Source organism: Henckelia pumila, chromosome 3, assembly GCF_033568475.1.
Source record: "Henckelia pumila isolate YLH828 chromosome 3, ASM3356847v2, whole genome shotgun sequence".
In the NCBI taxonomy this organism is placed as follows: Eukaryota; Viridiplantae; Streptophyta; class Magnoliopsida; order Lamiales; family Gesneriaceae; genus Henckelia; species Henckelia pumila.
This window is the reverse complement of record NC_133122.1, coordinates 112682933-112699306: the sequence shown is the minus strand read 5'-3', so window position 1 is coordinate 112699306 and position 16374 is coordinate 112682933. Positions and strand designations below refer to the sequence as shown.

The 16374-nt window shown below is 38.3% G+C and overlaps 1 protein-coding gene across 1 annotated transcript; it reads left to right on the top strand.

Annotated features, from left to right (window-relative positions):
- The first annotated feature begins 498 nt into the window (after nucleotides 1-498).
- Nucleotides 499-13812, top strand: LOC140889314 (uncharacterized). The gene is made up of 9 exons (XM_073297033.1): nucleotides 499-607; nucleotides 740-1044; nucleotides 1132-1507; nucleotides 1577-1754; nucleotides 2424-2519; nucleotides 2721-2885; nucleotides 3311-3605; nucleotides 4443-4512; nucleotides 13727-13812. Exons 1-9 carry the CDS (start codon nucleotides 499-501, stop codon nucleotides 13810-13812), a joined length of 1680 nt encoding a protein of 559 aa, XP_073153134.1.
- The last annotated feature ends 2562 nt before the right edge of the window (nucleotides 13813-16374 follow it).

Here is a 16374-nt window from a genome sequence, read left to right as displayed (position 1 = left end):
TTCATGGTCAGAAGATGAGCCGTTGCCAGTAGTGTAGGCGGAGACATCCTGCGGGTCAGTGTCCACGTATAACTAGTGCATGTTTTCAGTGTGGATAGGAGGGACATATGAAGAGAGATTGCCCTAATCTGATGGGAGCAGTGAGTGGTTCCGTGGGTTCTTAGGAATCTATCCAGCAGCAGCAGCCGCAGTATCAGCGGCAGCCCTCTTAGCAACCACTCCAACAGTCAGCATTCGCAACGGCAGCATTCTCATACTTCTTCATGTGGTCATTCTTCTCTACAGCCACATGTTTAAGGGAAAGTCTTTGCTCTGAACCAGGAACAGGCGAAGACTGACAGCAATCGGATGATTGCAGGTACCTGTAGTTTGTGTGGTTTTTCTGCATATGCTTTGATTGATATTGGTGCGTCTCATTCGTTTATTTTGGCATAGTTTTCTAAGAAGTATAGACTACCCTATGTTCCTTTAGACGTGTTTCTAGTGGTGTCCACTCCGATGGGTAATGAGGTTTTAGCTAAGCGTCTAGTGGTTGGTTGCACTTTGGACTTTGAGGGGTATCAGCTTATTGCTAACCTAATGATCCTAACTATGGATGACTTCGAATGTATTATTGGGATTGATCTCCTGACTACCTACAGAGCGATAGTGGATTGCTATCAGAGGTTCGTTCAGTTTTGTCCTGAGGATGGCGAGGCATGGTATTTCTATGGTGAGGGAGTGCGACCCCCAATTCCAGTGGTTTATGCTCTGAAAGCCCGGCGTTCTTTAGAGTCTGGTGGGGAAGGCTACCTTATTTACGCCATCGATGTATCCTTGGAGGGACCAGACATCCAGGAGATACCCATAGTCCATGAGTTTCTCGATGTGTTTCGGGAGGAGATTCCAGGTTTACCATCAGTTAGGGAGATCGAGTTTGGAATTGAGTTAGTGCCACGAACGATTTTGATTTCCAGAGCTCCGTATCAATTAGCACCTTCAGAGATGCAAGAGTTGCAGAAGCATCTGGAGGATCTTCTTGATAAGAGCTACATTCGACCTAGTGTTTTGCCATGGGGATCCCTAGTCTTATTTGTCAAGTAGAAGGATAGGTCGATGCGTCTGTGTATAGACTATTGACAGCTTAACTAGGTGACTCTGAAGAAAAATTATCCTCTTCCACGGATAGATGATCTGTTTGATCAGCTACAGGGTACTTTTGTTTATTCTAAGATTGATCTGCGGTCGGGATATCAGCATTTGCGGGTTAGAGAGGAGGATATCTCCAAGACAGCATTTCACACACGGTATGGTCACTACGAGTTCTTGGTGATGCCGTTTGGATTGAAAAATGCACCAGCTATCTTGATGGATTTGATGAACAGTGTATTCCGTGACTTTCTAGATAAGTTCATTGTAGTGTTCATCGATGATATTCTGGTGTACTCTCACAGTGTTGTCGAGCATGCTTTCCATCTCCATACTATATTGCAGATACTGAGAGAGAGGCAGTTGTATGCGAAGGCGAGTAAGTGTGACTTCTGGATTGACCGAGTTGTTTTCCTTGGTCATGTGATTTCACGGGATGTTGTATCAGTTGATCCTGGTAAGACGGAAGCCATTCTGAACTGGTCGCATCCGACGACAGTTGCAGAGATTTGTAGTTTTCTTGGGATGGCAGGCTACTACCGTAGATTTGTGGAGAACTTTTCTCAGATTTATAAGCCTTTGACACAGTTGATGAAGAAATATGTGCCTTTCGTTTGGACGTCAGAGTGCGAGGAGAGTTTTCATGAGTTGCATCGCCGTCTCACTATAGCTCCAATGCTCTACCGTCTGGATCGGGTGGTTATGTAGTCCACACCGACGCTTCTCTCTAGGGTTTGGGATGCATGTTGACGCAGAGAGCACATGTGATTGCCTATGCCTCTATGAAATTGAAGACTCTTGAGTAGAATTTATCCCGTACATGATTTAGAAATTGCAGTCATTGTTTTGATCTTAAGATATGGCGCAATTAATTGTACGTTGAAAGATTTGAGATCTTCACTGACCATAAGAGCTTGAAGTATTTGTTCACTTGGGTTGAGTTGAACATGAGGCAGCAAAGATGGATGGATCTGCTGAAGGACTACGATTGCGAGATCAAGTACCATCCAATTCAGTGTGGATGCTCTTAGCCGCAAGGTGTATGTGGGTTCCCTTCGTACCCGATCGGTTGCACGAGTGGTAGAGGAGTGTTGTTCCTTGGGTTTCATTTTTTGACACAATAACGAAAAACAGAGAGTTAGCATTTCTTTTGTACTTGCCAAAACAGCCTTGTATACTCGTATACGTGAGCCTCAGACCGTTGATCGGAAGACGCAAAAGTTAGCCCAATTGGCTCAGGATGGAAAGACTTCTGGTTTTCATTTGTAGAATGATGGTCTGTTGTGTCTTTTCAGACGTGTGGTGGTTCCTGATGATTCCACACTGAGGGAGGAGATTCTGACACAGTCTCACCGTAGTAGATTCTTTGTTCATCCGGGCAGCATGAAGATGTATAAGGATCTACGTATGAGATTTTGGTAGAAAAGAATGAAGCGCAGCATTTATCAATTCGTGTCTCGATTCCTTGTATATCAGTAGGTCAAGGCAGAATTCCGATGACCTCGTGGATTGCTCCAGAGTTTAAAGATTTCTGAGTGGAAGTGGGAGCATGTGACGATGGAATTTGTCACCCAATTGCCTATGACTTTCAGGAATTGTGATGCTGTTTGGGTGGTTGTTGATCGACTGTCAAAGTCAGCGCATTTCTTGTCGTATAATCGAGACTTTACTTTTGATCGGATGGCACGTCTATATGTGAAAGAGGTTGTTCGTCTTCATGGGATTCCATTGAGCATCATCAGTGACCGAGATCCGAGGTTTACCTCTAGGTTTTGGGGTAGCTTCCAGAGAGCTCTTGATACTACACTGAGTCTGAGTACAGCTTATCATCCAGAGACTAACGGACATACAGAGCGTACTATCCATACTCTTGAGGATGTGCTTCGATCTAAATTCATGGATTTTGGACCAGCGTAGCACGATCATTTGGCATTGGTGGAGTTTTCTTACAATAATAGCTACCATCGCAGCATTGGCATGGCACCATTTGAGGCTCTATATGGACGCCGTTGTCGTACACCTTTGTTTTGGGACGAATTTGGCGAACGTCAAGTCGAAGGTCCATAGATGATTTAGCAAATGATCGATGCAGTGGAGTTGATCCATCGTAGGATTATGGCAGCTCAAGATCAATAGGCAAGCTATTCTAACACTCACCGCAGACCATTGCATTTTGAGGTAGGAGAGCATGTGTTCGTGCGAGTGTCACCTTTCCGGAAGGTGATGAGATTTGGTCTCAAAGTCAAGTTGTCGCCGAGGTTTATCGATCCGTTCAGATTCTTGAGAAAGTTGAAGACGTGGATTATCGTCTAGCTTTGCCACCTTATCTTTTCGACATTCATGATGTGTTCCACTTATCCCTGTTGAGACAGTACATGGCAGACGAGTCACACATATTGCATCTGTCTGAGGTGCAATTGGACCAGGATCTGTCCTATGTTGAAAGACCTCTCATGATTCTTGACAGGAAGGACCAGGTACTTCGCAACAAATGCATACCATTGGGGATGGTGCAGTGGAAGCGTAGGGGATCAGAGGAAGCGACTTGGGAGCTAGATAGCCGGATGCGAGCTGAGCATCCAAAGTTGTTTTGAGTTTTGAACCTTTCTTTGTAAATATTTGTACTTTGAAATGTTCAGTTGTAATAAAGAACATTTGTTCTTACTTTTATATTTTCCTCAGACTTCAATTTTGAGGACGAAATTTCTTAAGTGAGGGAGAATGTAGTGACCCCTAAACAAATAAAGTGATTAGTGGATTAATCATAATTAGTTGATTAATTAATCATAAGACCTATCAGAAGATCCAATAGGAAGATCGGATGCTCCGATGCAATCGGACGTTCCGTCGACAAGATCGGACACTCTGATATGGCTAGGTCTTACGTCATTATAACCCTCAGCAAGGTGACGTTATTTCTTGCATCATGGATGGGACATCGGATGATTCGGTAGGCAATCGGACGCTCCGTTTGCGATCGGATGCTCCGTTTGCGATCAGACGATCCGATCTCCGTCTGTAAATAGGGGTGCCGAGGCCTCATTTGGAGTGCACCAAGTTCCTCTCTTCTCTATAGCTTCTAAGATTTCTAGTTAGATCTAGGGAGTTCTAGGCATCCTATTGGAAATACGAAAGCATCATGGAGATCCCGGCATCGTAGTGGAGCTGTGCCTATGTTTTGAGGCAATTGACAGCAAAGGGTTGACAACGGACGCAGGTATAGCTTTGGATTCTTAAAAATATTTAGGAGTATGGAATAGCTTAGTTAAGGCTTTTAGAGCTTAAATAATGATGCATGGGTATTTGCATTGTAGACGCAGTATAGTGGACTTGTAGGCGTGGGATCTAGACTAGTGGTGCTAGGATTTTCCTGCAGTCTTAGAGGTACGTAAGTACTGACCGAGATAGCCGTCATGATATATATGCTTATATGTTGCATTTTTATGTGCTATGTGTTTTCCATGCTTTACTTCTTTAGTACATGCATACTTTTCACTGGACTGCATCTCGTGAAAGGTGTCATTGACAGTCTCCATAGGGAACTTGCACCTCATTTTGGACTCGGGTCAGGCATTGATAGTTTTCCATATGAGAGTTGTATCCTATTTTGGATTCGGGTCAGAATTTGGGGAGACCTAGCCCCATGTTTTGCTATCACTAGGAGAGACTACGACGGTGGAGGAGACGCTATAGTTGATATATAGGGGAATATACGAGTACCCTACGCAGTCACTCTCTAAGCACGGTACTGTGTATTCATGGCGCCCTGAGCAAAGCGTGTTACCCTTGTTTTAAAGTCATTTATGTGCTACATATTTGTATATATATCATTGCTTTTGTATTTAGCGTATTCGCTCACTCCCCTGTGTTTGGTATTTTGTGATACCTTGTGGCGGGGTAGTCTTGAGGCTGGATGGTCCCGGAGGTTCGTACCAGGAGTGAGAGCGGTGGCAGTTGCAGTGAGATTTTAGTGGTAGGGATTGTTACCCTTGAACTTTTGATATGGTTGTATAAAAGTATTTATACACTTTTTACTGTTGTTGGTTGTATTCTCCCGATTGGATTTGTTGTATCTTAATTATCTGCTCTTTACGCTTTAATTATTTTATGCATGCGTTAATAACTCTGATTAGGTAGTGGATCCGGGTAGGGTCGCTATAGCACACATGGTATATGTATATTCGTACTTCTATACTGAGCGTTTTATGCTCACGTCCATAGTATTTTGTGTTGGACACCCTATTCTATGGGCAGGACTTAGGTTGGACGGATCCGAAGGTAGTGGTCGATGAGCTGCAGTGGTTCCGTGGGGTTGTATTATATTATTTTATTTTTGACCCAGTTGTTCTGCCTGTGACTTTGTATTTTTGTTCTAGTTTCTGCTAATTATTTTAATTATCGTACTTTAAGTTAATTGTATTCTTAAGCTTTGATTAGTCAGTGATTTCGTGTTGGGTCACTACAATGTAGCATGGTGAACTATTTTAGCAGCATCACCACCTCTTTTGTCATTTAAGTCTCTAATAATCGAAAGGTGATTTCCATTTTGGCCTTGATCATTTCTGATTGCCTCAATGTTCCCATAAAGTGAAACCAATGAAGACTCAATTCCATTTAAGGTGCTGACCAAGTCATCAAATTTTTCTTCTTCATTCTGCTCTACTGCTTCAAGTTCCACATCGCAGGAATTTGAAAGCCCTTCTTGACCATGAGTGAAATGGATAGAGTGATTTTCTTTGGTCAAGAAATCTTCATCTTCCTCCACCCCGACCAAAACATCTCAGTGTTTTGTCTTCAACAGATTCTACTTCCTTAATCCTCTATTTCCCTTTCACATCGGAGTCTAACTATTTTTATTCTTCCCTGCTCCTTGTTACCATCTCTTGAGTTAGGAATTCGCAGGAACACCAGAAGACCGTCGGTAAATACTCTAATCTTCGATTGATGCATTTCACATTTCAATTACATTGACTTTACTTTAATAATTTTTGTAATCTATTCATTTCAAGCTGCAGAATTCGAAGATTAGGGGGAAAATTATGCTTATTGAGAGCTAATCTGCCATCAATTTCAATTGTATGACTTTATGTTTCTGCGAATTCGACTTTTGTGCATAGTGCTGATAAATATTTCCAAACGGAAGAATCATGCTTATTATTTTGAGTTTGGTTGAGTTGATACCATTTGTAGAATTTTCAAATTTTAGAGTTTTTAAATCATTATTTAGACGTTTAGATGCTCTATAAAATATAAATGTGAATTTTCAAATTTTGTAGGAATTTTTGGAAAATTCAGTTTCGTTCAGGTTTGGATATTTCGACTTTTAGTTGAGCGTTGTTATTCTTTATTTTTTTGGTGATTTCACACTGGTTTCCGGCTGTTTTGTGGTAGTATAGCTATAATTATAATCTTAGAAAATTATCTGAGCCAAGCCTGAATTTTTATGGTTGAACCAGCCGCAATTTGGGTTTTTTCTGGTGAGTTTTGATTGCAGCTGGCTGATTATAATTGAGGTGCCCTATGATTTTTTTTTTGTTTCTCCTATGTTGAAAGAGCAGTGACGAATCACATTTGGTTTGATGCAAAACAATAAATGATACCTTGTTCAATTTAGTATTGTTTTATCATTGGTAATACAATTTTGATCTAGGGAATATAGTTGAATTCAACTTACAATTTGTCTCTCCCGCACTTCTCTCTTTTCTCTGCTTCATCGGCCGATATATTTCTCTCCATCGTACAGACTAAAAAATCCTTCCTTCTTATTTTCCTTTTTCTATTCAGAATTGTGGAGATTTGTGCCACGTTTTTAGATTCACACGACGCCTCTTATATCTTGTATGTTCCAAATCTATCCATGTTTATAAATCTACCTTTCTCTAAATTTTGTGGTATTTGATTTGACTGATTTTGTATGAGATTTGGGTGTTGGTTTGTTATTAATTCAATTCAATTTCCGACTGAAGAGTTGAAAGCGGTCAAAGCCAAATCACGAATATACCAGAAAACTACACATGGACAATGGTTTTTTTCCAAAATAGAAAACAAGAACGTTTAGTGTTCGATTCATAGAGTGAGAGATTTAAGTGGTTTTCCTGATTAGTTGATTGAGAAAATAGGATTTTCCAATTTGGGGCTTGTAAAATGGCACAACATCCAACAAAATTAAATGCATCTGTTTGTACGTATTATAGGATAGATTCTAGAAGGAGTTCTGCTTGCTTTGGAAGTAATGATTATGTTTATTTGTTGTACTTTCTGTTGGATTTCATTCACCGATACTCAACCTCATGAGAACATCACAATCTTGTTCTAAACCTGTCAATAATGAATATAATAGAATAAGTCATGTCCGCTTTGTGAGCTTGCTATGCCACCACAGTGAATGTCTTTGGGTTTTCATGATTTGAAATTGAAATAGTGAGATAGTATATTGTTGTTGTATCATGCATCTGTCATGTTCAACCTTGGAGTATTAATATGGTAATGGATATTTAGAGCTTGAATAATGGTTAACACATGCTGATCTTAGATAAACAGGTGCATGATGTGAGACCTCATTTCTAAACATCTAATCTCGAATAATTAACCACAATCGAACACAAAGAGCTGAGTAAAATGAATCAATTTTATTATTTTTTTAAAACAAGCCTCGCGCCCGCGTAGGCAAAGAGGCCAGAGGCCTTGCAGAATGCTCGCGCCCGCGCGCGCGCGGGCAAAATTACCCGAGCCTTCCTAGCATCTCGCGCGCGCGCGAGGTCAAGCCTCGCTCGCGCGCAGGCCAATCGGACAGAAAAAGTGCAGAGCCCTGGGAACAAATTCCAAAAGAAACTCCAATCAAATCTAAATTTAAGAACACATACATATCAATATTTAGAACATACAATATTCTAAGTTGTGCCCAAAATACAATAAGAAGTTCGACGATAGGGTCATTTGACAAATCAAATAAATTCGGGTTTCCTAAACATGATTCAAGACATGAAATTTCATCAACCCTATAATGCAAGATTGCTAAAAGAACAAACTTCTAAACAGTGTCTCACTCAATCACTTCCAACTCGATCTAGTTATGCAGCTTTTGACTTGATCCTGCCCCACCTGCCATCAAGTACACATACAAACAAAATGACAACCGGATAATCCGGTGAGAATCTAATTCCCAGTAAAAGAGACAAATCAAGCAATTCCAAATAATGTATCAAATCATGTTATTTAAAACAACGAGTCAATTAATTAAAAAAGGACATATCAGCACTCAACTCAAAATGCATTAAAATGCAATGCATGACTTCAAAACTCAGGATTATCTAATCGGATAATCGAATATCAATCGGTACTCGGTTGGGATCCCGGGGTCAAGTTTTCACGAACAACTCACCGACACACCCATTCGGGGTGGATGTCGCTCAACTCAAACCCCTAGACTTCAGAGCAACTATAAGAAGTATTCTAGCAATTGGAAAAACTCGAAATCCAAAGCCACTTCAATATAGCTCCCTAAATCGTCTAAGTTCAAAATGAATCAAATCTTTGGCTCAAGATGTATGCAAGTGAAATTAAACTCATTCAAGTTAAAATCAAATAATTCAAATAGCATACAAGTATGTGATTTCTTTTGGGCACTCGAATTAATTCAAATTCGAGTTAATCGTCTCGTTCATTCAATTGTCGTCTTCTTTTCTTTTTCAAGTTCGTCGAGGATTCAAACCAGAAAATAACAATGAACTAAATCAATATCGAATCGAATCAAAACGAATCAATACAGGAAGTTCAATACTATACTGTCTTCAATTCTCGAATCGGTTCAAACTCCCCTAGTTCGTTGCAAACCCGAATCGTCAACCCAAATCTGAAAATGTTGAACATACGGATTCGATATCAATTCATCAACTCAAACCAAACCGGAAATCAAACCGAAATAATAGAACCGATAGTCCAAAACTTGATTTCGACGGCATAATGACTATAAATGGTCAAACCAAAAATCAACAACAACATCAACCAACTCTAAACAACTCATATCATCATCCAATCCATCAAAACAACCAAATCCAACTATAATTCACAAAACCCATTTTCGAAAATATGCTCCAAAAATTATATAAAATCCAAACTTCGTTCTTTTTTCAAACCGACTTCGAATACACGGTCTATGCAAGCTCAAGAACGACATACTCGAAATTTATCAAATTCTGACAACCCAAAAAAAAATCAAAGTTCATGGATCGTAGCAAAACTTACGTCAAAACGACGCCCTCATTGCGGTGATCGTGAATCTCAACTCGAATCTGAAATCTGACAGTCGGATCGTGCGAATCGGAGGAAGAAGAAGCTTGAAAAATTGGTCATGGCTTCTCTCTCGGTCTCTCGGTCGACGTGAGGGTGGGGGAAGGAGATAGAATGAGTGATGGTGATGGAGTAGGATAGATAATAATATAATACTCCCCACTTGACTAGTCAGCCGACTAATTGCAAACCGGTCCCTGAAACTACAAATTAAATCAATTCAATCCCGGCTCAATTAATTTCCACTAATTCCAAATTAAATAATAATCAACTCTGCTAATCACGAAAAAATTAATTTCAGGGCCTTACACATGATATTGTTCTCTTCTAGCTTGCTTCCTATCCTCGTTTGTGAATGTGTAATGTGACAGTCATTAGCTTTTTAAATCTAGCAAAAGCCGAAGTATATGCTTAATGGAATGCTGTCACTCACATCTTTAAAGGCCAAAGAATATGCAATCATCTATCAACTTATGCCCAGCCCACTTCCTTGATTCTGAAATCATGATTCTTCACCCTAAAGGGTAATTTTCTATCGTGTATCATCTTAGTGATTTTATTATATACTTTTTGGGTGCTTAACCTACGTACTTTCCAAACTAATGAGTCCCATAAATATTTCATCAGACAAAATCATATATACCAATAATCCATCCATGTTCCTGATCATGAAATATATATGTTCCGTGGTCACGTGTAGCCCCATGTTGTTGATCTTGATCCTGCTTCTGAGATACAATGTTTCATTAGGCTTGATGAAAAACAAATCTATCAACCCTCCAAGATAAGTCAAAAGAATTAAATGAGACATGATGTTTCCTAAGGCTTAAGGAACAACAAATCTATTAATCTGATGCGAAGTTATTCAAGACTTATTAGATTTCAAGTACTAATAAGAAAATCATCAAGAATATCAAAAGTTGGTTGATCATTCCGAATTCCCGAGTAGCAACATCATCCTAACAGAATTCAATAAATTTTCCAGAACTTTCTATAGGATTATTATTTTTTAGCATCGTTTTTTTTTGTTGAAAAATATACATGTATGGATTTTCAGTGATATATGGCTTGACTTGTAATTCATTCCCAGTAAATGCAGTTTAATCCTTGAACTTGTTACTGGAATCTGGTGGCTTTTGAAAATTTCCCATGTCATTTTAAGTGTTTTGTAGGCATGATTAAGCATCGATATTACATTTTGTGAGTTATAAAGTTAGTTGTTGAAGTTTTTAGTATGGAATCTTGAAGGATATGCTTACTTTGAGTGATCTATAGCCATGATTAAGCATCAACATATGTTCTGAGATTTTAAAATTTAGTTATTGAAGATATATTTTGATATTGGAAGCTAACAAGACCAAAAGTGCATGTATGTGTATTCAATATGATACTTGAAGCTAATAGAACTAAAAACACATCTATATGCGTACACAAGATAGTTCAACAAATATATACTAGCATGTAAAATCGATAATGATAAAATCCTATAGGATATAATCTACGTTTTCATGGTTTTAGGCCTTGTTCGTGAGGAAAATCGAACGGACGCTGAAGCGAGGCAAGATCTGCTTGCTACACATTTTGTTGTCTCTAGGGGTTGATAAGTACTCTGCCAACGATCTGTACTGTGTGAAACCATTGGACAAACTGTTCAAGAAATCAGACTCATCGAGGTAAAGACTATAAATGGATTTGGTTTAGATACTGAAATTGTTTACTTAAAAAAAATCAACAATCAAAGCTTTCATTCCATTGATTCATACGTAATTAAAGAGAACATATCACAAAGGATTTTGTTCTGATTTATTCTTTCATTAAATTCTCAGAATATTGTAGTTATTTAGGTTGTTTCTTTCATCCACAGTATTTCAATATGATTTTTATTTCTTTAAATAATTTGAAGAAGTGATTAGTATTGTAATGTTGAAATTTGAAGATTATTGACCATGATTTTGGGTTTAAAAGAGAGATTTTTCAGAAATGTGGAGGAGGAATTGTTGCTTCAAATGGTTTCTAATCGTTATTAAATTTAACGACGGCTTGCAGCACACGCTGCGGATATTACTTTACTTTCGACAGCATACGGTGCATGACATTATTATATTTAATGATGGCATGCAGCTCACACTGCGGATAGTGCCTCATTTTCGACAGCATGCGGCGCACGCCGTTATTAAATTTAACGATGGCTTGCAACGCATGCTGCGGATAGTGCCTCACTTTTGACGACATTCCGTGCATGCCGCAGATAGTGCCTCACTTTCGATGGCTTATAAATTTGCAGCGTGCACCGTAGCATGCAGTGCGCATCGTGGATAGCAATTTGCGGTGCACATTGCACGCCGCGAAAAGTCCTTTTTCTTGTAGAGAATTTTACTCCTACAAGCTCATGATACATGCGCCCATTATATTATTCTTATAATAATCTCTATCGACGATCCAATATCATCAATGGAACGATTTTAACTTATTCTTTATTATGATGCACACTTTAATTTTTTGAAACCACTGAAGTATAAATAAGACAGCTGCTAATTTTGTAACATTTTGACTCAAATTAGGCAGGTGCACTCCCTTCACTATTTTTAGCAGTCATGCTCTCAAAATTTCTATAAGATCTTATAAACTTATTTATAAGCTTATCATTTGATCTCATCAAACTCATTTTTTATAAATTCAACTTTTTAATTTATTATCTCAACGCACGGGAATATGAAAACCAGTGCTTTTGTGACCCTCAATGGTTCAAGGATATAGCTAGCCGTGGGTTCACAACTTTTTGTGATTCAGGACATTGTCCTTTATACGGGCTTACCCATATTTGCAATACTATGCATCAACTCATTGATCATAAGAATGTCATAATTCATTTCTAATTGGACCCATCGCATCATGGTAAGAGCGTCTAGTAGCATCGTCCCATGATTCCCTAGGTATCACTGATAGTGCCTGCAAGACCAATCGATTATGATTATCGTACAATACGATCCATTCATATCTTATATCCCGATCAAATTTGCAACCATTGGTTCATCGAGGGTTTCATGTGGAGTTTGATAACGATGTGATGCATCTTTGAGAACACATAGAGGCATCATATGTGAAACTAGGGAACCACTTTATGTCAGGTAAGTTTTTACTGTTTTGAAACCCATTCAAGACTATATCTATTTTAAAGGTTTAATCCTAGGTGGTTTTATGATGATCGATGCATGTTTCTTGTAAAATTTCACGAGTATGATGTTTAAACGTGAAGTGTGAGTTGTTCCTGATGTCTTGGGTGTAATGTATTGAGGTTTTTATGGATTTTGAAGCGTTGTTGCATAATTTTGATGTTGGTAGTTTTTGGGACAAATATTTTTCAAGTTTTGAAGTTTACTTGTCCAGGAATGATTTTTTTTCAAGTGTAAAACATTTGATGGAGAAAGAGAGTCGTTTAGAGCATAAAAATTAGAAAGGAAGGGTGTAAAGACGTTTGTGCATTGCTGCTGAGGAATCTCGGCAGCGAGCCTCTTGCTCGAGCGCATATTTTTGCCGCTCGAGCGAGATTGTTAATGCATGGCTCGCTCGAACGGCAAGTTCCTGCGCTCGAGCGAGCAGGGTTCTGTCTCAAAATTTTAGTTTTCATGTGTTCAGTCCAAAATTCAAGTTTTTGACTTTTTAAGCTCCTTTAAGAGGAAAGAGTTTCAAATTCGAATGTACGGGACGGACGGAAAGACTCACGTTATCAATTATGCTAATTTATGTGATTTTCCCCCAAGAAAGCTATTTTATCATGAAATATTTTGAATTATTTTATGCATTATGATATCACGAAAAGTTTAAGAGCATGATTTTATGAAGTTACAAGGAGGTGTATGATGATGACACGATATGATTCAATGAATGATACAATACATGAAAAAAATATTTTGATGATTTATGCCTTTTGTGGTGATTGCACGGGGTATGCACTTCGGGATGAGCTCCAGAGAGGCTATCCAAACATGGCTCATGGGATTATTATACGGGATATGCACTTCGGGATGATCTCCGGAGCGGCTATCCAAAGAATGAAAGTTTACAGGCGTAATGCCATATGCTTGTTGTACAACAGGAAACTATGAAGGGCTCATTATGCCGGTTACCACAATACACATACTTCATTACCCCCAAATGTATTATTGTTATGATTTCTTCAAGATATGTTCACGTTATGTTTTGCATGAAAGTTTATTCTAAGGATTTTTCTCAGTTAAAGGTTTAGTAAAAATCCTTTTATGCATTATTCTTGCTGAGTCTTTAGACTCACTATACTTGAATGACTCAGATAACGAGAATATCGATACCTTCATCGATGAATATGTTGGCGGACATGAAGAGGAGCCACAGGTCGGTCCAGTGGATGATGCATGAGTGCGAGGTGTTTGGATGAGAGTTAATCAAAAAATTATTTTATTCTGATGAAGGGGAAACATGTTTTAAATTTTCATTTGATGGTCATGTTGGCAAAGTTTGTTGAAAGCTAATTTCATTATTCGTGCACTTTTTAATACTCTTATTTAATAAAGAAGATGATGCTTCCGCAAAATTTAAAATTTTCCCCAAATTTTGAAGTATTTATGTTTGAGTAACGCTCCAATAAAGTTTGGGACGTTACCGCTTGGTATCAGAGCAGTTCGCTATGGGATTTATCGCACGCATACATACTTGCCACGACCCTATTCTTCGTCTTCAGGTCTGTAACTTTTTTTATGTTATGGATTGTTTAAGATGCATGATAGTATGCACGATTTAAGAGTTATGCATGTTTCAAGTATGTTGTTTATGTTTAAAACGTGATTGAGTATGTGGACTATGTTGGACATCAAGAACATGACTACCCTTAGGAATTCGAATAATGAGAGCGATCAGAACAATCAAAACAACCAGTTTCTGGCCGGGTTGGAAAATCTGTTGCAAGAACAGAGTAGAGCCCAAGGGGAACAGATTCAGCATTTAATCCAGGTGCAGGCAGGTGGCAAGAATAACAATCAGCCTGGAATAAACAATCCGATATTTAAACAGTTTAAGGATCTAGGGCCACCGGAGTTCAAAGGAGGGGCTGATCCCATTGTAGCCGAGGAGTGGGTGCAGTCGGTGGAGACCATTTTCGATTACATGAAACTCGATGATGCAGATCATGTGAGGTGCACTATCTTTATGTTCCAAGATGATGCCTGGGTTTGGTGGCAGGGAACCCGTTCTGCTATGGATATTACTAATTTGACTTGGAACGGATTAAGAGAGGTGTTCTATGGGGAGTACTTTACTGTCAGTACAAGAACCAGACTTGCCAGGGAGTTTCTGGAGCTCCTCAAAGGGAGCATGTGTAATACCCAGAAAACTCCATAAATTCATTCACGAGTATTAAAGAGACTTTAAGAGTTAAATGAATTTATTTCATTTATATGTGATGTAAAAGATTGATAATTCAAATGTTAAAAATATATGTTTATTATTGTGTTAAATGATTCTACGAGTATTTTGATTATAATATTGTTATGGTTTTATTTTAATAATTGAGAGGAGAAAATCTTATTAGTCGAGTTTGAGGCGTGTTGGAAAGACTGCATTTGATGTAGTCCTCCTAACCACCACCAATTATTTCCTTTCCTACACCATCTCATTTACTTGGTTTTCTCCTCTCCATTTCATCTTCTTTCTTCTTCACGTTTCTTTCCTTCTTCCTTCCTTCTCATTTTTCAATCCCAACTTCAAGAGCTTCCCGTAAGCTTTCATCAAAGCTTCAAGAATCCCAACAATTTCCTCCATCTTCCTTCCTCTTCCTAATCTCCAAATTTCATTCAAGCTCGCCTCCCTCTGCGCAGCTGCTGTATTTTGATCACATCTCATTCATCCGATGTTAAAACTTTAATCCATTTAAAGTGTTATCTTCCTTACATCCGTACCTTATGTTTTAGCTAAAATTGCTATTTTTGGTGGACGTTTCAGCCTAGATCGAAGCCTTCTTGTAATATGGTTCTGCACTTTTTTTCTAATGCATTTCTTATTTGATTTTGTCTTTGGTTTTTGTTGTCTCCTCACCATATAAAGTTTTATTTTGAGTGTAGGAACAACTAATCAAATTACTGGATTTCATATTCCTTTGACTGCCTTTTTAGCACGTCTTGATTCCATTTGAGTAAGGCTAGATCTCTACAAGTCCATGTTGATTCCGTTCTTTGAAGAATAAAGGCAAGTACAAATTTTCAAGGTTTTAAATCCACTATTCAAGATATAATTATTTTGATATAAAAAGATGTATGTTGAGATATGTATGCATGATTTTAAAGAATTTCAAGAGCATGAAGTTTTGATTTTAAGGGTTTGAAGAGCATGTTATATGATGGTATGAAATTGTGAAGCATAAGTCGTACATGTCAAGTTCTTGAGTTTGATTCAAAAGATACAAGTTTCTTTTAAGTTTTGATGTGTTCTTAAGGTTCAAATGATGTTTTATTTAAATTATATAGCAAGAGAAGTAGAAAATATCATATTTTGAAGTGTTGAGTTAGTTTGAGTTAAAGTTTAGAAATTTTACATGTGCTGGGTTGTTTCGTATTAGCGACACTTGTTACAATTTTTTAGATTTATAATGGTGTACTAATCAAAATTATATGAGGCCAAATTTATTTGAAAGGTAGTTTAAATATCTACAACTTTCATGTTTTGAGTTTTTTCCAAATCGTTTTGGATGTTTGGAAAAAATCGCCCTGAAGTGCATTAATTGTTTTGACTTTCTGGCACTCACCAATCTCGGGAGAATGAGCATAACGTTTTACTGAAACATTCAATTAAGGTAAGGTTTACGGAATTTTAAATCCAGATCATAGCTAAAACTTTCTTGTTTACCACTTTTCCAAATTCCAGACGTAAAATATAGTTTGATCGCCTGAAATATGCTACTCCAGAACAGGTCTTGCTCGAGCGCGAGAT